The sequence below is a fragment of the Symsagittifera roscoffensis genome, chromosome 9 (assembly GCF_963678635.1).
Source record: "Symsagittifera roscoffensis chromosome 9, txSymRosc1.1, whole genome shotgun sequence".
Taxonomy (NCBI): domain Eukaryota; kingdom Metazoa; phylum Xenacoelomorpha; order Acoela; family Convolutidae; genus Symsagittifera; species Symsagittifera roscoffensis.
Window position 1 is genome coordinate 30157345 of NC_087070.1, and position 26913 is coordinate 30184257.

The 26913-nt window shown below is 35.7% G+C and overlaps 2 protein-coding genes across 4 annotated transcripts in view; one reads left to right on the top strand and one right to left on the bottom strand.

Annotated features, from left to right (window-relative positions):
• Positions 1–26913, bottom strand: part of LOC134854897 (uncharacterized) — a 582728-nt gene that overhangs the window by 79552 nt on the left and 476263 nt on the right. The window lies entirely within an intron of this gene.
• The window catches only part of LOC134854898 (kinesin-like protein KIF3A), a 52908-nt gene that overhangs the window by 16850 nt on the left and 9145 nt on the right, over positions 1–26913 (top strand). For 2 of the 3 annotated variants that reach the window (XM_063871260.1, XM_063871259.1), the window contains exons 6-9: positions 4765–4962; positions 6198–6372; positions 6909–7025; positions 7420–7446. In XM_063871260.1, coding sequence (XP_063727330.1) covers positions 4765–4962; positions 6198–6372; positions 6909–7025; positions 7420–7446 — 517 coding nt within the window. The remainder of the gene's footprint in view (positions 1–4764; positions 4963–6197; positions 6373–6908; positions 7026–7419; positions 7447–26913) is intronic. The other variant, XM_063871261.1, reaches the window with a different exon arrangement.

Consider the following 26913-nt stretch of genomic DNA (forward strand, 5'->3'; position numbering starts at 1 on the left):
TCTGCGAGTTCAATTTTCTGTGGCCTTGGGCACGACTCCCATTCGAATGAAACCGCCGAATTTGGTTCGGAACTCGTGAAAAATTTCTTTGACTGCTCATCGTAGAAACTTCCTAAGCATTCATTCATCCATCGAGTACTCAGAACCATGTCCGTGTCCATCTCGTGGTTCTCCAAGAGTACTGCTGGGAATGTCCTCTTCAGTCTCCCCAACTTGATTTCCACCGAAATTAATCCCAACACTTCGACATCTCGGACATTTCCGTCACATCTTCCAATCAAGCTTCCGTTGAAGTGCAGTATAGCTGGCCGTGGCTGCAACGTCTGGTAAGCGTCCAGTCGCATCAAATTGCCCATAATCTCGTCGTCAAGTTCGGTATCCATATACACACCATTGGCGAATGCATTCACAAACCTCCTGCGAGTTTCAACGGATCTGGTTCTCCGCCCTGAATTCAATTTGACTTCCGTTGCGTCCTCAATTTTACCCTCGCTAGTTACGGAACCGGAACATTGGGTCTCAGCGCGTGCAGTAGGCTCTGTTTCAACGCTACGTAGTCTTGATGTGATGCCATCTTTGCCAACAGGTTCTGCCAATATACCCAGCCCTTCGTGGATCGGCTCGGCTAGCTTGGTTTTGTCTTTTCCTTTGCTCGTTGCTCTTGGGACTTCGGGGTTTCTGTCCCCGTCAAACACAACTTCGAAGTGATGTGGGATCATGTCTTCACAATCTTCGGTGATCACCTGAACCGCTTCTTCCCTTCCAATCCGTAGCACCCCTCTGGGACTCTCGAGGAGCATCCCGTGTCGTCCTTCCAATTGTTTGAGGCTCAGAACCACGTCGACTTCTATCTCAGTAGCCGCCACCACAACAACATCCAGCCGCTCGGTGAATGCCCCAATCTGCACATCCACTTCAGCCTGGCCCAAAACAACAACGTCACTAACCTGATCGTCCCAGCATTCGTGAATTTTCCCATTGAACGCCTGAAGCTGAGGGGAAGATTCTAGGATCATGAAAGCACATACATTCATCATGTGGACTGCAGTAGTCTCTTCCAACTCCATCCGAACTAGGTTGTCCACGAACCCATCGATCAAGTGCAGCTTCGGGTTAACCTCGGTTGGCACTTCAGCCGCTTCCAGCATCATTCTGCTGCCCGATGAATCGTCATTATCACTTCGTCTCGAGTGAGTCGCCGTAGTTGAATAGGGTTCGACCGGCGTGGTCCGTTCGCTATCCATACCCGTACTCGGCTTCTTCGATTCTTCCCCATTCCACATTGATACCTTCTTTTTCGTCCCAACTGTTCCTTCGTCCAGCGTGATCATTGATGTCTTTGGTAGTTTCTCAAAAACTACTGGTGTCGGCTCCATTAGGTTGCCCTCGTGACACAGCGCTCTTTTTTTGTGGCTTACGAATAGTTTGTGACACTCCGCAAGTTCCTGAGCACTCAGGACTACATCTGAATCGAGAACTCGGTTACTGACAACGATCAACATGAAGGTTCCCTCAAAGCTACCGATTCCGACTCTTGTTCTGATGTATCCCAGGGCCTCGACCTTTTGTTCTTTTCCATTGAATGTTCCTTTCAACTTTCCATTAAATCTCCGGACAGCGTCTTCGCACCCGAGGGGTTCAAGCAAACCTTCGGATATCAAGTTGCAATCTGTCCTATTGTCAATCTCAATGTCCACTATTTCGTCACACACACTGCCCCAAACGAAAGTTCGTCCCTTTTTAGCCGACTCCGATCTGGGGGCAAAATGTTCTCCTCCAACTTCTCCTGTCAGCACTCTGGGATATTTGGAGGGAGCCATAATCTGCCTCATTCTGCTTTCACCCATGGCAATCGTCTGTCGATTGTTCGTTCGCAATGCTCGTCTTCACACACAAATCGTCGTTGCAGCTAAAATCCAGAAAAGCGCCCACCCAGGAGCGCCACTGTAAACGTGGGGGAATTCACAATATCTCTAGGCCGGCTTTCTCTCTCGTTATCGTCCTTCGCACCGCCGCAATATGTTCCCTTTTGTACTGGGGTCAGTGGGGCAACCGATTCCCAATGCTGTTTACAATCCCAAAAGGGTTGATTTGGTGGTTGGCTTCTCTGTATCTTACTATGCTGCTTGCCCCGTGATCTGTGCTCTTCCGACTGTATCTCACTTGTCAATCAATAGTCGATCGCAACAACAATTCCAATAATAAGACTGAATTAAGAAATAAATATAACCAAATACAGAGTAGCCTATAAATGGCTGGAATATCAATTAGTCGTTCAAATAAAGAATAGGACTGCGATTTGTATTAATTAACTAACCCCTGCTCACTGCAGTTCAATTAACGCCTTACTATTAACTAACTAACTAACGTTCTCCTCGAGAACTTCTTTCAATATCGATCGTTCAACAACGATCCCACTATCCTCTAGATAGCCTAACTTATATCCACTAACTAACTAAATCACGTTAACAAGTCTTCCAACTTGTTCCCACTTTACTTTGAGAACAAAGCGACTACCTCAACTCGTAGCCCAAATTGTTCTCTCTCTAACTGAGAACCAACTATACTCTATCTCAGTATCAATTGTTCTCTCTAACTGAGAACCAACTATACTCTATCTCAGTATCAATTGTTCTGACCCGGTTCGGTGGTTGTACCTTAATCGCGTATCGTTATCTTTATTTACTTTCGGTTCGGTCAGAGGCCTACCGTTCCTTATCGCTACTGACATTCACTTAACTAGCGGTCACTCAGGACTTGTCAGCTGAATCAACCATTAGGTCAGCTTTAATTAAATATCATTCACTTAACTAGCTGCCACTCAGTTAATCAGGACATACTGAGCAAACATTGGGTTCAACTACAAAATCGGCTCCCAATCGTATTTGACAAATGACCTCTTGCATGATTTTATATTAGTTCTTCCTAACTTTTTCCCTTTCCTATGGATTGGGTAGTACTCACACAATCGGTCACTTAACTTCCGTGATACTTGAAAAGTTTCCATTTTGGTCATTTTAATTTTATTCCCCTAAGTCCAAGGGCTGGGTAATTCCCTTCCCCGTGTCCGTTTGGATCCGAAAAAACACCACAAGAATTTATTTAATATGCTAGGGCTGTTCATAAAATCTTCACCCCGAAATTCCCATTTTCCCCCATAGATGTTCCCAATTTTTGTACGCGGCTGTATTTTTACTTGTTTGTCGTTTTTATCGAAAGTCCAAGTGGAGTGGGTTAAGCTGACCCCAATGTTTGCTAATTACAGAAAATCACTTTCGCTCGCGTACAAAGGTCAAAACTAAGAAATCTTTATTTAGGGGCCTCCCCTTACCTCCCCAGGTGGGTAGGTAACCCTTTACGGGTCCTTACAATGCTAATTTATTACTTTTTAGGGGTTTCCGGGGTCTTGGGGTCAAAAATGCCAAACGACCTCTTAGAGGTCATCCGAGATCAAATGAGGTCAAACGTGTCCAAACGTCTTAATTCCGATGGGAGATCATTCTCACTAAGTTTCATTCATATCGGACCATCCCTTCCCATATTTTCGAAAATATTGGGTCAATTAACACTTTTCCCTAAAATTGCCATTTTCACCCCATAGGAAGTTCCGGAGAGAATTGGGTCACTAGATGTCCCCCTACTGGGTTGGGCCCCCCTTTACATTGGTGCATTAAAATCACAAGTCAATTATTACTATCAGGTGTTAATAGCCTTATTCAATTTTCAAGTGCTAATAGCTTCCGACGTAGCCGCCGGATTGGGTCCAAACATTGATACACTATAGGTCTTACCCCAACCTACCATCCCCCCAAGTTTCAGCCTCCTAGCATCATCAGGGGTCGAGAAATAACAAAAAGTAGGTTTTGTTTACATAGGGCGTTAAAACCGGAAGTAATGACCGGATGCGTTCAAAATCCCGGTGGTGATCTTCCCTCGCCTAGGGCTACAACATATTGCAATATGAAGTCATTCTGACCATTAGTTACCGGTTTACAAAAAGTGCTAATTGCATTTTCGGAAATCATTATCACTCGCCCCCCAGGGGTCTGAAAATTTGCATGCCCGGCTAAAATCATCTCCATTAGTCACCCACCAATTTTCATAAGGATCGGACCAGTGGTTCCCAATCCGGGGGGGGGGGGGGTTTCCAGATTTTAGCGCTTTATTCTTTTTTCCAATTCTTCGCCCTAGAGGCCAAATTCAAGGTGCAAAGTCCGATTACGATTGTTTGCTCTCAAACTAAGCTTATTTATCACTGAATTTCATTGCTACAAGTTCATACAGTCGACGTTAAAATCAAATTTCGCAATTTTCAACCGTTTTCATCATGAATTACCAATCCTACACCCAGGTTTCAATAGCATGTAATACAGTAGAATCACCAATTCTACACTAGGAGATGAAAAAAAGGAAAAGGAAAAAATAATTTGAATTTTTTTCGAATTTCGGTTTACATTATTTTTATTTTATTTAGGAAGATATGTTGGTCTAGCGGTAACTGCAATCAAATTTCTGCCTCATATTTTTTTTATTAAAACATCAGGTTATGTATGTTATTAATTTTTAGCTTATTCTAGGAGCTACATATGAAATTTAGAAAAACTCCAATATCTCCAAGTTAATTCAACCGGTCTAAAGGCTATCACTAGAAAGGTCTTAACGATATTTTTAGTATGCTTGGAAGTGTATGTATTATGGTATCAACTATTTGTTAATGCCTCTATAAATGAGTTCTATAGATTGTGATGATGTGATTTTTGTCAGGGATCGGAGCGTCAGTCGAAGACAGGTGCGACTGGAGATCGGCTGAAGGAGGCCACTAAGATCAACCTCTCCCTTGCCACTCTGGGAAATGTCATAAGTGCTCTGGTGGACGGCAAGAGCTCCCACATACCCTACAGGAACTCCAAACTCACCCGACTGCTGCAGGACTCTCTCGGAGGCAACTCTAAAACCATGATGGTAGTACTCACAATAGACATTTTTTATTCGTGTCAATACCAGAATTATATGCCAGCAAATAATTGAGTGGTGCAAAAGAGAAAGTCGGTCATATATTACAATAGGTGGCAGACTCAGATTAAATGCCTGAATCTCTCTTTGTTTTATTTCGAACAAAATTATTTGAAAAAATAACGAAGCGTGTAATTTGTACAATTGATTAAAATGAAATATATTATGTATTGAGTTTTTAAGTTTCATACATGCATTACTGTAGTTGTTTTTAAAGTTACCGCCTATTTACACAAGCATAGCTTGTGGTATAGTATGAACTCTCTCTTTTTTCGAACCTAAGTCGCAAATATTGTTGCGACCCAAATTTTGTTGCGACAAAATGTGTTCATTTTGATCAATACAACCAGCTATTAAGTACAGCCAATGCTAAGGATATTTACACAGACTATTACTATTACAAATAGGACTTTAGTTTCAAGCTATCATGGATCTGAAGCGTAGAGGTAGGGAAGGAGACCCGCAACAAAAAAAAAGGGTTCGAACCTGGGCAGGGTCGGATGTTTTTATTGAACTTTTTCGTATACTAGTTAAAATGCGTCCGCTCTATAAATTGTGGAATGTTAAATGGTAAATTTCTCTCTTTTTTTCAAATTGACTGGTACTGCTAATAGGTCATCATTGGCTTGCGTCATTTAGCAATTATGTAGACTCATAATTGGCGTGTGTCACTTAAGAAATTCTGTAGACTCAAAGTTTTACTCATTCAGTTTTTCCCAGTAGCATTATCGGTCATATTTTTGCTTGTGTATGCGAAGTGTGTTTTCGCCTCTGTGTTTAATATTGCTCCGGAAAGTCATATAAAGAATAAATTTTGAACGTTGAACCATTTTGACGGTATGTTCAACGAAAATTGTTTCAACCAGGAGCTGATCTAGGATTTTCTGGAGGGGTGGGCGAATTTTCAAAAAACAGGCCAAAAGAAACGTTTTTAGGCACTGGGAAATTTTGACCAAAAATCGCGTATTTTTGGCGCGCGCTCCACCTCAAAATTAGTAAAGACCCCTCCTTTGGGTCAGCAGGCAGTCGAATTCCTGAGAGAGAGAGTGTGTGTACCCACCCCCCCCCCCCTAAAAAAATTTCTCCCAGAATCGTAACCGTACTAAGTTGAGAGGGCTGTTCATTAGTCATAAAGGAAGTTAACTCAGCTCAATTGCTAGTTGGGAGATTGTATTATTTTGTAGTGTGCTAATATTGGTCCTGCCGAGTACAACTATGACGAGACCATCAGCACTCTGAGATATGCGAACAGAGCGAAGAACATCAAAAACAAGCCCAAGATCAACGAGGATCCCAAAGACGCCATGCTGCGCAAGTTCCAGGAGGAGATAGAGGAACTTAAGAAAAAGCTGGCCGAAGGTTGGAGTGAAGACTTGATAAAATAAATCAATTTAGATCATGTATCTACGAGAGAAAGAACCAATATACCGTTGCAAAACAAATCTATGAAGTTGAAAATGGAAAACTTAAATTAATATTTCTCGACCTACGTGTCAGGTTAATCATACAGGTCAGGTCCTAAAGCCCATTCGAATATATCTAACGTTTTGGTGTGGTTATGATTTTCATTAAGGAAAGACTCCAAAGCAGATTTCCTGTGTTCTTTATGGGTTGTCGGAACAGTCATACTTGCATTGTGTTTTGTTAGCTATCCTCGCTCCCCATATTTCAAATGGCATGTACTAATTAATAGGTAGAAATCTGCATGTGCCTAATCATTGAATAATAGTAATAATAATAATACTGCATTTTTTTTTCAATCTCCACATTGGAGTGGAAGGTCTCTTCTTGGGAGCATGGGGCAGGTTAGTTGACAGATCCCTTGCATCTGACCTCTGCAAATCTGAAATTGCTGCTAAACTTTGATGATAGTTGAGTGGAGGTTTTTTTTTCAGGAGGTCAGTTGAGTGGATCTGACGACGATGGAGAAGAGAGTGAAAGCGAAGAGGAGGAATACGTGGACGAGAATGGGACGAAACAGACGAGGAAGAAGCCCAAAAAGAAGAAGAAGAGTAAGTTGAGTCTTTCACAAGATAAGAGAAGTCATTTATTTTTTTTAAAGAAAGGCAAACTCCACTATCGAACAGCAAAAGTGTAAAGGTCACGAAAAACGTGATCGACTTCTAGTTTCAAAAGTGGAATTTAATTTTCAGATTTCCCAGCGAAATTTATCTTATTGATGCAGATTTTTCAAATTGGGTTTATTTCATCAAAAAAAGCCAATCATAAATTATTCTAGAAATTCAAAGAGCTTTAAGGGCATTTTTTCTTTAAAATTTGAAAGTTTTTTTTCCATTTCCTTCGGTTTATGACTGTTTTTCGGTTTCTGTTGGCTATGTTTGATTTTTTACTATACAGTTTTAATGGGTTGACGCTTATAGTGATTTGAACATTTAACATTTCAAGCTACTGAAGGGAAAACTAATGATCCAGGTAATCTGTATAATATATCCATGCACATATCAGTATGTTAATTAGATTGAAGGCTTTTCAAACATGTCTTGTTGTTAGCTTTGTATCTTTTGCAACCAGTAGTCTGCGAGTTGAACAGATCCTCAGAATTCATTAGTTTTTTAGATCGCCAAACAGGTTGGTCAATTAATCGCGTGAATCCCTGTGTGCTATAAATCTAGAGCTTAATTCTGCTCAGTTTAATTTTTCATGGTTGTGACAAGAGTTTCCTATTAAAGTTGGTGGCTGAAACAGTTTTATGTTATACAACTCAATCTAGAGGTTTTATATGTGCATTTCCTATTGAGTTTGCTGTGAAGATTAATAGAGATCAAATGTTTTATACCCAGAGTTTCGGTAAAAATCCTTTCCAATACTGCTTTATTTAGCTCCTTTACAATTTCCCTTTTGGTGATGAAACTGCTTAATTTGCCCGATTGCCTAAGTGAATTTATAGAAGTGAAGACACCTATTTAGGTTGTAATTTTTCTAGGAAAAAAGTTTGTTCGCGCTTTCATATTTTTGTTTATGCTTTCCGACTTGTTAAATGCAAAGCTAGTGTGGATGCCTCCAGTTTGTTATATTCCAAATTATTACTTGCAAAATTGTTCTATTTGTATTGGTGCCACTTTCGCATTTATTAGCATGCGTGGCTGAGTGGCTACAAAAGCGTGAGACTCAAAAACTCTAGTTTTCAGCAGATCGAATCCTATACCTAGCCGAATTTGTACTAATTCGAGGATTATTTCTTTTTTTCTTAATGCCTTTTCTAGAGCTGCTTTTTGTCGTCTTCTCCCTAGTGTTTGCGAAGCGAAGCTTCGTCTCTGTGCAAAATATTCCTTTGCACAGAGAAGATATTGGAACCTGATCTAAACTACATTTTATGATTGGATAAATTAGATATTTTACCACTGTAAAGTATTTAATATTAACCAATCATGATCCATCTAACTAACAACCCACTTATTTGTAAGTGCTGAAATTACTTGTAATTTCAGCACCAGAGAGATTTGAATTTAACTTAGAAATTAGTTAACTCTCCAAGAAGACTTCAGCAACCGCAATAAACCAGTATACCCTAGATCTATTGAGCCTAGCAGAGACTAGTTAAACAACCTGAGACTAGATAGTATAAGAGTAAGATTAGGATTGGTATTAGACTAAGAAGTTGCACGAATCTATCCGGCCGAAAATAAGATAGCGTGACGAGCAGACGGTGTACCCTATCCGAAATTACTCTATGAGTTATACACTTCGGTCCTAACTCATCTGGTGCGACCATAAGTCTCGAACAAGACCTTAATAGCTTAGAATTAACCAAAAATAGATTAGAATTTAGACAAAACATTTACAAAATGTTATACGACAATAATTTAATCGAAATGTCTCTACGACTCAATAGATCAGAGCCAATATTCCGAACGATAACAGAACTACCCGGAATTGCAAGAAGACCTCGAACCAGAGACGACATACGACAAAGTAGAAACTTACCATATAGTTATATGATAGTTCGGCAAAAGCCAACACAAACTTTTGTATTTAGAATACTACTAGCAATGAATTTAGATTTTCATTTGCAAACATAAAATCTTGAAGTCAATCTTCAAAATCATTTCAGGCGCTAAACCAAATTATTAATATACAATAACGATTGATAAAGAGATCTCAGATCGTTTTCCTAAATTCTGCAGTAATATACAAAACATGTTTGAAAAATCAAAATAAAAATTAGTAGCATGACAATAAATGGTTAGTAACTATAAATCATCCTGTTGTTCCAGCTTCATCACCTAAACATAACAGCATTCATAAGCTCACTAATATCATAAAAACACTAAATCTTTTCTCTACACAAATTTAAATCATTATTAAAACTTAAATCCCTTAATTTTAAAATCAGATCATCAAGGCTTATCCTTGGATCTTAAATCATTTTCTACTTAATTAAATTTAAAACTTGATCATCAAGGCCTATCCTTGGATCAAAAAGAACAACTTTGTTCTCCCCCACCCACTTAGCTAGTGTCTAACGACCTCAAACGTCGATTCACTATCCAACCCTTTCCAAAAACCCAGGACTAACAGAAATTTTTGAATAAAACTAATCATTCAAATTAGGATAAACAGTGAAGAACTTCGGTTATTCATCCTTCACTTGATCCCCCCTCTTACCAGACCCAGGATAAATCTTAGACTTAGTAAGTTTTAAAATAGTATCTAACGAACTACTCGCGTTCTAATTATACCTGAACCTTGTGGATCGATTTACTATTCTCCAACCCTGAACACAATCACTACCCTTAAGTAAGATTAAGTTAGTTAACACCTTAGCTTATACTAGCCACGAGAAAGTATAAAATCATTCTTCGGAATCGATATACTTTTCTCCCCAACCCTGAACAAATAGACCCAGGTTAGGCTAACCAAAAAATCGTAAGGACTAACAGTCTAAGTAATAGAAATCATTTAACAACCTTTTGCATCCGTCATCCTAAACCTTATGTCATTTAAAAACCTAGGAAATAAACAAACAATCGTTTTGCACAACTGTGAAATAGATAACAAAAAATACGATCTTGTAATCACACCTCATACACAAACAGTTGGATATATCAGAACAAAACGACAAACACTAAAAAGAAAAATAATAATCAAACAAAGACAAATTACACGAAAAAGATTTTTCAAAAACCGCAACGCATTTTCAGAATCAGAAACCAGCAGTTTAGACGAACTTTATAAATTAAAAGAATCTATAGATAAAAATTGCCCCATTCACGATCAATTATATTTTTCCGACTCAGAAACAACTTCAAATTCATCAAAAAGAGGAAAAAGAAGAATAAAAAAGCAATATAAACACAAACCAGTACATTTATACAATTGGAACCAACCAATTAGACACATTGATAATTACATATTAACAGTCATCAAACGAAAAAATGAGCTCAACACACACCCCAGGTGAAGAAAGTCCAGATGATGATGATATCTTCCCCTTTATCGTAGATGCAACCACTGATAGAGGACAGCATATATTTTGCAAAAATTTACTCTTAAATTTGTTTGAACCCGGAATCAGTCCATGTAAAACAGAGTTCCCAGATGTAAAAATCAAAAGACAAATTATCGATCTTTATTTGAAAGATATATGTAACTTAACACAACAATACGGAATCTACTCCATAGAATTCAACTCACCAAACCAGAATCACAGCAAATATGTAATTCAAACAGACGACCTTGATTTAGAATTCTCAAAAGTATTCTCAGAATATATAAAAAGCATCCAATATCATAACTCACAAAGAGCAAACTCCATATTCACCAATGAAGTTTTTGCGATAATATATAGTTATATCTCGATATTAGAAAACGAAATCCAGATACCCAATGTCTCACCGACAGAAACATCTAAACATATAAAAGTACGACATGAAATCACACTACTCTCTAGTTTTCTAAATATAATTAAAGAAAATTTCACGAAAGATGAAGTTTCACAACATACAAAACACGACTTACAAAAAATTTTGGCATGGTTCATAATAGATTATTTCACACATAATATTGATTTAATTTCACAAGCAAGAAAAAATTTTAGACCCCAAAACTCAAACGATGATACTGCCATCACAGAACAATTAGACTATGTTTGGGACCCCGAATGGTCTCATCCCGCATTCATAAACTTCCCACAATCAATCTCAAGTCAAGCAATAATTACCATATCTTATGTAAGAGATTATGTAAGAGTAATACCATTAACCATTGATGCAACACCATTAAACTATAATACATTTTTACCTGATATGCAAAATAATAGTTTAAACTCCACAGTCATACACAATGAAAACCTCAATGGAACTAGAAATCTCACTCAACAAGATATCCAGACACCATCACACTTCATAAATGAAGAAATCGTACACACAACAACTACACAACAAAGTATTTCACCAATACGTCCAAATTTAACAACACCAAGAAATACAAACCCTTCACAAACACAAGTAACCTTACAATCAACCGTTAAACCTTCGGTTGCCCCAAAATATTCACACACGGATTATCAAACATACAGACCCATGACAATACCGTCAAAAACACGTAAAACGTTCACTAGAAATAATTTTGCAGAACATAATTATAATTACACACATCCATCAAAAACAAATTATCAACCACGAAAAAATTTTAGTAATTATACAAGATCTCGAAACTGGGATAACCCAATAGCACAAACTAATTCAGTAAATTTTCAAACAAATTTACATCCTTCACAGGATCGTAGTGAAAACTATCCATTTTTTCAACAAAATAAAAATAAAAAACAAACATCTTATCAAATGGATTACTTATCCTCAGATGATGATTTTTTACAACCAGATATATTTGCACCCTATAATCAAGAATATCGTGGACAAGGAGTCCAGAAACCACATACAAATCATAGAATTTTTTCTCCACAACCGATAGATACACAAAATCAACAACCAATTCAACAACAAAACCCAATTAATACACAATATTTTCAACCAATTCAGCAACAAAACCCAATGATCACACACTCGTATCAACCAACACAAATGCAAAATGAATTACCACTCCCATATTATCTTCAACAACACGAAATAACAAGAAATCAACTTTCAAATTTTTCTCAAATACCAAATGCAGCAGAATCATTACAAATGACAATGAATCCATACCTTATGGGTGGATCATCAATAACATCAAATAAACCTTTAATGGTATTCACAGGAACAGACCCTGAATATTCTGTAGAAGACTATTTAAATGCAGTAACAGCAAATTTGATTTTAAATATAGGACCTGAACCAATTAATACGCCACTACATCAAAACTGGATACATCGACGCACAGCGTTGATACAAACAACTTTAGACGGCGCAGCCCAAAAATGGTTTTCAGTATTGCCTATAGAAATAAAATCAAATTGGAAAAGGTTTACACAAGAATTTTCAAAAATGTTTGACTCCGAAAGAAACAAACAACAACAAAGAGTTTTATGTAATGAAATTCGCAGATTACCAAATGAAACCATCAAGCAATTAGCAGTACGCATCGAAACACTAGTTCGAAAAGCATATTCATTAAATACACACGACTATAAAAACACAAAGATGACAGAAATCTTAATGATGACCTTAACACCGCAATTAAGAAAAATAGCAATAAAAAAGAGAGCATCCCATCCTTCTTCAATTCGAGAACCCGATTTAGATTTTCGAAAACTAGTAGACAAACTAGAACAAGCAGAAATCACAATGAAACTCGAAGAAACAGAAAATCTGAAATTACAATATGTTAACCGAATCGAAACAAATACCACAAGTATCAACAATATACAGGAATCAGATACAGACCTCGTTGAAAAAATCACTGAAATACTCAATATTTACGAAAAACACCCAAACTTTAAAGGCAAACCATCTTTCAAAAAATGGTGTAATTATTGCCGACGATACGGACATAGTATTTCTGAATGTAGACAAAAACAGCAAGACAATCAAAATAAACCTCAAAAATATAAAGAACCAAATAAATCATTCTATCAATACATGAAAAAAGATCAAAATCTACCGAACAAAACTGTGTACAGCAACAACAGTTCAGGAAAACCACTTCCGAACAATACAAATTATACAAGAAATCAATCACCATATAACTCAAGTTATAGAGGAAGATCACCAGAACGAAGAAATACGCAAAATTCATCACAAAATCACTACAATAGACCAAATAGTCGAAATAACTACTCCAGATCAAATTCAAATACAACACGATTTGTTTCTAGATCTAATTCCCAATCAAGAAATAATTACTATCCAAACAATCAATCACGAAATTCATCATACAATAGGAATAGAAACTACTCCAATAATCGGAATAGAAGTTATTCAAACAACCGAAACCAGAATTACCCGAACAATCGATCAAGGAATAACTCATATAATAGATCGAACTATAACAGACCAAACAATAATTACCAAAACAGATCACGAAATAATTCACAAAATCGACATTCAAGTTATAATAATCGTTATAAAAATTATTCCCAATCACCACACAGGAATAATAACCATTATAATAATTCTAATAATCGCCATAGAAGTAGTACACCTAAACATCAAAGGAATATAAATCAAGTACAATCAAATCCAGAAACAACATCAGACCCTCCAGGTATTGACGACACAGTAAATGATATGTTACAACTCAATCAAATAAAATGTGAATCATCAGACTCAGAAAGTGAAACAGAAAACACTATCTCCATCAGTATGATAGCAGTCGAAAATGACTATGAACCTATTATATATGAACAACCATTTTCATCACGCATATATGAAAATCAATCAGAACTCCTTCACAATTATTATATTGAACCCATTCATTCCACACCGACGACGCAAAAAACTAATGAAATTAACACTACAAATCAACCCAATGAGAATAATAAAACAAAATGCTTGAATACAAATCACATCTATCAAAACATACAGAAAGAACAACCCAAAGAAAAAATTTGGACAATACCATTTCTTTTAGAAAGTCCAAGAAGCAAAGAATTTCAACCACCAGATCTTGAAATTGATTTTTTAATTGATTCAGGAGCAGAATCAAATATAATAAACATTCCCACATGGAATGAAATAAAAACCTTACACCCAAAGCTAACACCTCTTGAAACCTCCAGTAAACTAGCAACAGCACAAGGATCAACATTAGTAAACTATGGAAAAATTCAATTATTTCTTCTCCCCACAAGAACAATGGAGCAAAATAAAATTTTAACTAAACCATTTAAACAAATATTCCATATCACTGATATTAAACACAATATCATTGGAATACCATTTATCTCTAAATATATACCAACAATCAACATATTAAACAGTAAAATACTAATCAAAGATAAATACACAAAATCAAAAGACACATCCCTAACATTTTTTCAAAGATTAAACAAACAACCACCATTCTTTTCAAAATTTTATCCAATATATAACCAACAAAGAAAACACCTGAAACCACTATCAGGAAACATATATAATTTTTCAATAAAACAAGTTCACCAATATGATAAAAAACAAAACAAACAACACCTCTATATGTCAGACTTTGAATTCAAACCTATCCATAAGTTTTTCAAAATCACAATTTCATCCATAAAATATTTGAAAAACTCGAATTCAGATATTATTTCTCTACATGTATACAACAATACACCCTATCAAGTAACACTACCTTTAGGACTTTTAGGCTATTGCGAAACCAACGCTACGATATCACCAATACACGAAAAAGCATATCGCGTAAATAATATACTCCAATTATTAGATATTTGTCAATCCACCATTCTTAATGAAGAATTATCCATACATAATATAATAAGTAACGAAAAAAGAAATACGGATTATTTCACAAAAACCCCATATTTCAAACCGACATTTAACATAAATAACTACACAGAGAATCAACAGAAATTTTTAACAATGTTTAATTTCCAACATTCACAAATAACACAAGACGAATTTAAAAAATTAGCCAAACAGCTAATTAAATATTCATCAGTCTATGCAACATCCAAATTTGATGTTGGCAAAATCAGCTCATCACTACATCTCCCATTAAAACCAGACGCAGTTTTCAAAAAACAAAGAGCAAGTAAAGTACCAATTCATTTACACGATAAAGTAAACAGATTACTTGATATTTTAGAACAATACAATATAATCTCACCAGTAAATAAAGAAGAACAACCAAAAGGTAACACATTTATCAACCCTGTTATCATTCTAGCCAAAGGAGAATCATTAAAAATCGTTCTCGACGCTAGATACCTCAACTCACTCATAGATGAATCAAAGTGTAATTGGCCTATTGAACCAATACAAGTTATTTTAACAAAAATAAACGGAAAATACTTTACAACCGCAGATATGAATAGTGCATACAATCAAATGCCATTAGATGAACAATCGCGACGTTTAACACAATTTGTTATTGGAAACCAACAGTATGAATTCAACCGCTTATTCTATGGAATATCCATAGGACCAGCAGCATTTTCAGCTTTTATGAGCAAAATTTTTCGACCACTAATACTCAAGAAAAACGCAATCACCTATTTAGACGATGTTTTTATGCAATCACAGACTAAAGAAGAAATGTTCAATGTTTTAGAACAATATCACCAAATACTTCAGAACGAAAATCTGAAGGCCGCCCCCGATAAATCACACTTCTTTTTGACAAGAGTAAAATTCTTAGGACATAATATAGAAAGAAAAACAATCACCCCATTAAAATCACGCATTGATGCTATTCAAAAACTCCAACCACCAACAAACAAAAAGAAAATCCAAGAATTCCTTGGAATGTTGAATTTTTTAAGTAAATATGTCTATAAAATGCAATTATACCTAAGACCATTTTATAATATACTTAGACAACAAAATAATTTTGAATGGAACACAGAACATCAAGCACGATTTGAAGAAATTAAAAAACTTCTAACTGAACAAATTTCGAATACAATTCCAGATTCAAATCAACCATTTTATGCAATGTGGGATGCTTCGAACTTTGGCATCGGCGCAGCATTATTACAATCACATAATGGTACAATCAAAATGAACCTTATATCAGCAAACTCTCGATTATTCACTCAAGCAGAGCTAAGACTATCAACCCTAATGAGAGAATGTACAGCCATAATCTATACACTTACAGAATATGAATTTCTGATACTTGGATCAAAACATCCAACAGTTCTATTCACAGATCACAAACCAATCATTTTTCTCTTTACACAAAAATCTAATCCAAATCACCGAGTTTATAGATTTCAACTAATTTTAATAAAATTCCCAAACTTACATATAGTTTGGACCGCAGGAAAAAATCTTGCATTACCAGACACCTTAAGTCGAAATACGCCACCTGAATTACTTACACGTAAAACCACAGTTGAAATTCCCAAAAATATAAAATTCTACCTTGCAAAAAACGAAACATCACCCCGACTAGAATGCAAATATGCAGTAAAAACTGACGTTGAACAATCACAGATAAACAATCTACAACACTTCCCACTTTATTTAGATTGTCAAAATAATCACTATGAAGTTGACCTACTTGGAACATCAACTTTTAAACCAATCCCATATTCACAATGGATAAAAAATAACACCCAACAAAAAAGAGTAAAACAACACTCGCATAAAAAAGACCTTTTTCCACTAATTGAAAAAGAAAACCTAACTGATAAAATAAATTTATCAGGACCACAAACAATCGATTCAAAATACACAATAAATCAAGTTTTTGATCTCCATGACCCACTTGATACAATACCCTTATCTAAATTAGAAATTGAAAACATATTTCTTCCCCCAACAGAAACAATTACAATTTCAACACTGAAACAATATCAGAATCTTGACCCGGTAATTCGACAACTAAAATCATGGCACAAATATAAAACTAAACCCGTCAAGGCAGATACAACTATTTTAGGAAATAAAACACTCCTCCGATATTTTCGAAAATTCAATAATACAACAATTAACGAAAACACAGACCTTCTAGAATACAAATTAAATGAATCTACAGTTCCCTGTCTCCCTCTAAGTATGATTCTCATAGCTTTTAATATTTCACATACACAAAATATTAAAGGACACTCTGGATCAGAGAAAACATATTCAAATTTTATACAAAACTTTTATTTCCCAAATGCACCAATTTGGATAAAAGTACTATGCAATGACTGTATAGTATGCCAACTAAATAAACCTTACCCAAATCAAAAACAAATAGCACAAAAACAAGACTTTAAAGGACAAAGTTTGTACTTTAACCACCGTATCTCCTTTGATACAAAAGGACCAATTTCACCCTCATCAGAAGGAATCTCCTACATCATGGTAATTGTTGACGCATTTACACATTATGTAGCACTTAACCCAGTACCACATTGTAACGCTTATTACGCTTACACAACACTCTATGAACACTGGATAGCCAAATTTGGACTACCAGAAATTTTAGTTACAGACAACGGTACAGAATTCATAAATAATGAAATCATCACACTATGTCATCTATATAACATCAAACACAAACCACGTACATCTCACGCACCTTGGACAAACGGCTTAGTCGAAGGTATGAACCGTTCATTACAAGAATATCTCAGATGTATCATCAATGGAAATGATACAAGATACACCGAATGGTCAGCAGATGTAAAATTATTTCCCTTAGCATATAATTCACAAATTACGACAACTCTAGGAATGTCACCATATGAAATGGTTTTTAACCAAAAGCCACGCAAACCAATAATGTTTACAGCAAACTCTCATAAAAACGCACAAGGTTATTGTCAACCAAATAAAGACTCAATCTGTTATAACCTACCTTTACATACACACGATGAAGATCATTTTCATCACCCACAAATTCTTAAATTAGCCTCCGGTACACACACCGAATGGATTTTAAACAGAGATAAAAAACACAATGAAATTTACCAAAAAGTAACAAAAAAGTTGTTACAAAGGCAAAACATTAATGAACAAATAAATTCACGCTTTACAGCAGCCTCCGATTTAAAAATTGGAACATTTGTTTTAATACCCAATTTTAATACTCAAAAAGGAATTTCTAAAAAGTTACAACCCCTTCGTAAAGGACCATACCAAATAATTGCAAAACCCACTGATGTCACATATAAAATCACCGACTCAGACAAAAAAGAAATCGTTCAACACCGAAATAACCTATTACCTTATTATCCAAAAGAATACGCACTCCGCGAACTAACTCAATTATATTCTTTTACAGGTTTACAAGTTATTCAAAATGACCCACATACGGAAAATACAACAAAGGAACAAAAAGATTTTCACCTCAAAAACCAAATAACAAAATCAACCACCACAAAAAACAATACAAAAAATCTAGATCAAAATACATCTCAAAAAGAAAGAAAAAATAGAAAAATGACAGAACAAATAATACCCCAAGAACAAATCGATAAATCAGAACATAGAGAGTCTTCACGACTTAGAAACCAACCACGTAAAAATTATAAATTATTCATCCCACAATCTAAAATATTAAAGAAAGTCGAATTTCAAAAACAACTTTAATTTTGTATTTCACAATCTTAGACCTTTGAAACATTTTACACTTTCATTATTCAAAATAACATGCTGACAAACACGCAGCGATTCTAGTTCAAAATTAGCCAATAGGATTCATCCAATCCGTCACCTTCTCTAACTCTAACACAAACCAACTAGACGAACGATATTAAACTCCAGGCATATCTATAACTATAACTTTACGACCTCCAGGTCAAAAATAAGCAAACCACTCCAACTTGACAACTAAAATAAATATCACCATAATATCATAACCCTCCCTTATCTAATAAACCAAAGATCAACAATATTTCCCCAACTCAGACCTCAAATATCCCCCAAACAAATATGTTAAATTAGCCTAAAGTAAAAGAACGACCATTTTAATTAGCCTAAAGAATAAAAATCTCAAAAATACCCCAGATCATTTGACAAATGAAAATAAAGACAAAGAAGACCTCCCGATCACCATAAAAATTGCCCCCAACAATTTTTCACAAAACTCAACCCACTTGTCAAAAAACCAATAAATAATCCGACCACACTTGAAAATTGCCCCAAACAACAAAAAATATTCGATCAAGAAGTCATTTTGTAAATGCTCTTCTCTCAATCAGTCACTATAATTATCACAAACCTCAAACAATTTTTTACGATACTTCAAACTTTTATAATATTTCTTTTTGATATCATTGAATCTTTTCTAATAATCTTAATCATTTTTTGTAATATTTTTTTAATTTTCTACACTATATTCGAACTATTTCTCCAACTTTCAAAAACCCTTGATTATATCCACAGGTACGATTCATACAACTTGTCTAAATGATACGAACTATTTTCAGTAGAACTGATATTTTTCTACTATTTGTAATTTTCATAACATTTTTATCATCCCTCATTTTGACCATATGCAAATGTATAAAGAAAGCAATCCTCACATTTGCCCTAGCAACAATCCTTCTAATTCTTTTTTTAGAAGAATACTATAATAAACATAAACTTTTTCACTAAAAGAATAGACCAAAAAAGCTATCAAAAATTGCTACCCAATAATCACATAGTCAGTCTTCACCGACATCATCCCAAGAAAACCCGACACCACCTTCAACTACCCAAAACCCCCAAACATCTACACGAATTTCTTTTCAAGATAACCCATATACCTTTGAAGAACGACACGCTCGCTTATCAGAACCACTAGAACCAGTTCAACGACAAGCACCTCTAAGCGAACCAACATATAACTTATACCCAACACTACCACAAGAATTAAGTAGAATAAGAAATCCTAGTCAAAACCAAAATACAGTCGAAATAAATAGACAAATTATACATCCTCGACGAAACAGAAATTTTCAAACTCCCCGAGTTCATTTTGATATACCTCAATCCCCATCACAAAACACTCCAGAAAACCCCATTGGTATATTACCAGAAACCCCTACGCTTCTTTCACAACGTAGCACCTCAAGCCTACCATCAGATTACTTAGGTTCAACACCAACATCTGAACAAATACGTGAAAATCCCTTTAACCCCCCAAACCCGGCATCACGACTACCATATTGGACAACACATTCATTTACACAAGGTGAACTAAATTTAGTCAATGATCCAATAGATATTTCTACGGATACAACAACATCCTCATCACTACCAGAAACATTATCACTACCATCAACACCATCAATAAGCCAGATTTCACCACCACCTTTTAACTTAAATTTCCCAAATAACCTCGACGCTAGATATCGAGAACAATCATCAACAAATATTCCTTTAAGACTAGACTGGAATACATTCACAGCACCTCCACCATTATTTGGACAACACCTAGAAAGTAACCGACTCCACAATTGGGCACTTAATAGACTACAATATAGACAAGACATTCACGAAGACATTCGTGCTCATAACATCCAAATACTCCAACAGAATAGTCTACAATTAAAATTTGAAATCACGGTTAAATTAAACAACATTACTCAACATCCCTATCCATTAAATCCACCAAATATAACAGCTCAATCCCTACCACCACCATTTATAACAACTGAAGTAATATACAAATACGACAGATATACCAAAAAGACAATTGGTTACATCACATTTTATAACCCATACTCAGGATTGTCATACACATGTATATTCTAAAAATTTTAATTTTTCTCCAACTCCTTTTTCTAATAACCTCAAATCAAAACATAAACCCTTCCCCCCGCACAGGACCACAAGATTTATTAGTAACACATTACGATTGTGAAGAAAACGAACAAAAAACACTACACAAGTATGCAATAAATCAAGTATCACAATGCGAAACAGAACCCCAAGCCATAGAAACTACAAATGTAATCGCAACACTTTACTCAAAAGCCCGAGCAACAACAGTTATAGGATATAAATTCACAGCAACATTTTCTGAAAAGAAAGTACATTGTTCACAAGTCTCAAACGGAAATAAAAACCGACTTGACCATGAATCATTCTACCAGAGTAATATAGAACGACTTTTACATCTCAATCCCGAAGATTGTAAAAACGAGTTACTCCGACTAAACATCACAAAAAATAAAAACACAGATAGAAAGTTAGTATATTTCCAAGTTTTTTCAGATTCTGTACATCAAGCAGAACTTGAAAGATATCAAGGACATATAAAATTAGATGAAAAGTACCCATATAACGGCGCACACGGACGATTAACTTATGATATACACGATAAACACTGGATACCACACATTGGTATAAATGACCCATCAAACTGCAAAGCAGACACAAAAAATAAAGGATACCAAGAAATAATGTTTTTCGATTGGAAAATACAACTCGAAAAAATTCAACTCACACGAGATTTATCAGACAACACAATGATCTATCAAGGAATCAGATTACCTTGTAAAAACGACCAAGGTTATTGTGACCCTACAACAAGAACACAAGCAAAAATTGTTTGGTTCCCCGAAGACACATGTACAACATTTCAAGTAGCAAAAATACACGCTCGTATGATAAAATTTCACGAAAAATATTTTATACAATCAAAACCATATGAACAAGTAAATCCATTACGAAAAATAAGTTCTAATTTTAGAAACATTCATAATATAGAAAATAAATTAACACGTTTTCAGATATATCAAGAAACAGAACTTGCATGTAAATACAGAAACCCACTTCACAAAACACAATACTCCGAAATACTAGTTGAATACGAAAAAGGATTCGACATGACCACTGGAAAAATAAAAGTCGACCCATACGCCACAAGTCATCCTCCAAATGAAGGAACATCATACATACCAGTTCATTTTCAAAAAAATACAGGTCAACCTGGTGGACATTTAAAGCCCCAAGACGACCAAAGCACACGTTTACAAGAACTATCACTAATGAATAGTACATATTTCGGTAATATCCACTATGATATTCACTTAGATATGAAACTAGACTACACGATTAGCCGAATTTTTCAAGAAATGTCACTCTCTGAATTAGAAACACTACACCAACTATGCGAGTTAGAAAGAACACAAATATTACAATCACTTGCACTAGCAGTATTAAAAATACCCTACGCAGGATATTTACTATCAGGAAATAGATCAAATTTTTTAGACTATGAAGGAAACATTTTATGGTTTTATACTTGTACCAAAAAAGTATCACCACTACGTTTTTGAAGACAAACGATGCCATAAAAGAATACCTATCTTTTATAAGAATAAAGTACATTTCGTTGACACACTTTCACGAAGAACCTATTTCTGGGATACCGCAGTCCCATGTGGATCAGAAAATAGCCACAATGTAGTACAACTAAACCCTGATGAAGATAAATATTACCTTCTCACCCCATATCCCACATTAATGCAATCACTCAAAAAATTTTCACCAGAAAGCATTCGCGCTATCGCTCGAAACCCAAATATAGACTTACAATCAATAGGAATATACTCAAAATCAGATATTCAACATCACATTAGAACACAACAATTCCAAGAATTATTAACACAAATGGACGCAATACAAAGACAATCAATTGACCAAAACTTACGCAAACTTGCCGAAACCGCAGGATTTGCAGACATCTATACGCAAGACTATAGCGGATATTTTAAAGACATTAAAGATTATATATATCTAAACGGTGAAAAATACCGTCCCCAAGATATATCACCCATCAATATTTTTAGCTTTGTTACACTCAAGAATGAAATTCTTGATTTTCTAGGATGGCCCTACTACATCTTAGAAAAACTGACTATTTTATACGCAATGTTTAACTTTATTGGATTTCTTTTCTCACTCTTAAAAGGAATCTATAACACATGTGCTATACACACACAAGTCAATAGACAAGCAAGTGTAGCACGCATACTTTTTGCAGGATTTTTTGGAATTTTTTCTACATCAATAAACAAAATTCTTTTAGATGCACAAATAAAAGAATACAACACAAAAATAGCAACAAGACAGAACACATACGACGAAGAACATAACAATGTAGACACAACGCCAACAGCACCACAGTTACCACCCCTACCACATAACCATCCATTATCCCTAGTCCCACGTAATTTTCGAAACTTAGCAATAACACATAACCAAAATTTTAGACCAACCATATCACAAAGTCCCATCCAACATATAATGACACGCCACTCACAAGATGAAAATACTTATGAACAAATTATAGAACAACCCCATACCACCGCTTTTCAGTCTCAAAATAATAATTTTTTTAGCCCACGATGAGCCGACAACTTGGATCCTTACACCGATCAAATTCCCACCCAACCAACCTCACTACTCCAATTACAATAATACCACTTTTTGCTTTCCCACCACCCGATTTCCCAACCAGTAATGTAACATCAGGCATGAATTCCGACACTAATTCACACATCTCAGTTTTATACTCCACGTCACAACTCAATAACCCGAATATTGAAACCCCCGATGAATTTGCCGACTCTGAACCATCTCCATCCAATAATTTTCCCACCAACCCCTCAATTTTTTCCCACCCCCCTTTTCAACCAATGCTACCAAATAACCCCGTCCCCACCAATTCTACACCCACCAACCCCTCAATTTTTTCCCACCCCCCTTTTCAACCAATGCTACCAAATAACCCCGTCCCCACCAATTCTACACCCTCTTATGCTTCCCAAGTCACTCCAACCTATTCTTCATATCATTCAGACCGCTCATCCAATTCTCCAGATACCCCCCAAATCTCCCCAGAACTAGATAATTTTATTACATTACAACAACAACCCTACCACCTTGATACCCCCACCATAAACCATATTTCATCCACAATAGATTCATCCAACCCTCCTACCCCTACACCCTCTTCAATTTATACCGAATCATTAGCACCATCATCCACATCTACTGAATCTTCACTCAGCACTAATAGAGCTTACCGCACTTTTAAAAGAAAGTTCCCCAACCATCCTTTCCCAGCAAAACCAGGAACAGCCCGTGAATATATAAATCACCCAAATCACACTAACACAAAAGAATTTTTAGCTATCACCTTACCCTCATTTCCACAATACACCTTAAACACCCCTCACGACACTAACGAAACACGCAGCTTTGTAGACGAATACGTTTTAATGCCTACTCTTTCTTGGACCTCATATTATCATTTTACTAATCCCCTTTGCTTACCTTTATCTAACACTCACATCGATATAGAACGAAATAAGGACATGCTATATCGACTCATTACACCATTAACACCTAGACAATTTACTTACATTGGATATAAAAAATCACTAAAAACACACACTGCACCCCGAGCTAATGAATATACACTAGAATATTACGATCATAACATCATCAGAGCTAACCAAGATCAATTCTTAGACGACGATCGCTTCGCTAACCCACAAATCACCGAGAAATTTTTCATTAAAACCATATGTATTTACACTAAATATCTTCGATCGCAAGTTTGACCACATTATTTCAGAAGCACTAATAGACACACAAGCCTACGAAAGTTTTAAAGAACGCTTCCAAATATTTTCACTAACCTTTCATTTCCTTGCACCACATGAAAGAGATTTGCACTGCTCACACGATATTATGTTGCGCACTAAACAAACACACACATATACATATTATCGTTTCATCCAAAATCACTTTGACCTACACACTCCCTCCCGACAACCACACCATCGTTTTCAATTCATCAATTCCAAATACACATCACCATTCTTTCTTAACTTCACATATTGCATTAAAGATACTAACCTTCATGGTATTCTTCGAAATTATGATCCCATAACCCAAATGTATATCTTTTGCCCCATCACCAAGACCCTCAACGCCGAAGAATCCCGACCCTTCCTTATCCCACACGAATTTGTACAACCTATAGAAATCCCCATTTTAGAATTCATCCACAACACTAAATTCAATCACAAATTATATAATCTAATCCAAAACACACCTTACGAGTTTGTAGTTGGCACTGAAGAACTAACCACCATTAAAGCACTTCAATTGCTTTGGCCACTGCTTCAAACTAAAAATATCATCCGCATCTTAGCTAAATTACTAACAACTTCAGATCTCATCCACGACATCTTCCCCCACGGTTTCTTCCCCGACGACTAACAGGTAAGTATGAACTATACATATTATTAACTAGTTATTAAAATTAGAAACTAACCATTCTTTATTCATGTTTTCTTTAGAATTTTAGCCTTCATCCAACGATCATCTGAAAAATTCACAAAAGAAAAATAAAAAAATAGCAAACTTCTTCAAACACTGTTTAAAACTCTATTAAATTTTTGCACCAACAATTAAATAAATATAATACCAATGCAGTAATTTAATTTATAAATTTTTCCCCCACAAGCAGTAAATCTAATTATGATGAAAATTTGTAACTTAATCTTTCCCAATAAATAGCAGTAAAATTAAAAATTCTATGTAATAAATTAATAAGAAGCAAATGCAGTACTAACCTTTTGATATTTTCATTCACTCGCACAAGAATTCTATCCAAATTCTCACAGCTCGCCCACGAAGAATTGTTTAAATAATGAATTTTAGTTTCAAGCTTTCACACTCAACAACTCTAACACACGATAACAAGTTTCAAACTTTCCTTTAACCCGGTTGGAAAGGAATTATATACTAAACAAAACTAACCAATGCAGCTTACTAAACACCACAACACATAGCATAACAGCATGACTAAGAAAAGGAAACCAACGGTACCCAAACCGGATTAACCCAGTTTAAAACTGGATAATTTATTCTTTTGAAGACTATTATAAAGTCTAAGAAAGAAATAATAAAACACAAAAAAGTCGAAAGACAAACCCATACCACAAACAATTTGATTTTTGAAAAAAAGGACACAACCAACAAAACATAAGAAAAACCACAACAAACCCAACATAAAACGTTGTCACATAACAGGACCTCTCACAAAAACCGCATGCAATCATACTCCCACTCCTGGCCTAACCCACCAGAAGAGGACGTCCTGAGCATGCTCTATAGCCGGCCTAACCCACCGCGCTACATCCACGCTTTGTGACACACACTCCTATTTTTAATAAGAGCTACTCAAGGGTGAGTAACTCTTCAAAATAACTGAACTAAAACAAAAAGCTTTTGTGGAAACAACTAACTAAAATCATAATTAAAAAATATTAAACTAATAAAAGTTTTATAAAATGTAAATTACATTATGCAATACATAGATCAGAATACAACACCAAGGACGAACATCCAAAGACAAAACGACCCCACTACACTCGAAAAAGAATGGCCAACCACAATCAATATGCCGCCCACAATCACAACTCAAAGGATTTAGAGTACGACTTGACTTCGCAGAAAAGGACTTCATTGAACTAGACCAATGACCACCTCGATGTTCAAGTATACGTACAGATCCGAGTAACCAGGCATCCCCTCCACGCACAATCTCCACGCCATTCCCAGACAAGATCAAAACACAAAGAAGTTCTCATCAATGAAACAGAAAAACCTGACATAGCCAACCATTCTGAAATCAGATTTGAGTTTGTTGCGAAAACCCAGTCGTTGTCTTGAGAAGACACAACGATTGAATCTGGGGCTTCTCTAATAAGAAAACCCAGAAGAAATAAGATGTTCGCCAAATATCAACGTCCATCATCCATCCTTTGAATTGCAGAAAGACTATTCTAAAAAACTCTGTAAAACCCGGATGGGTGGAACCTGATCTAAACTACAT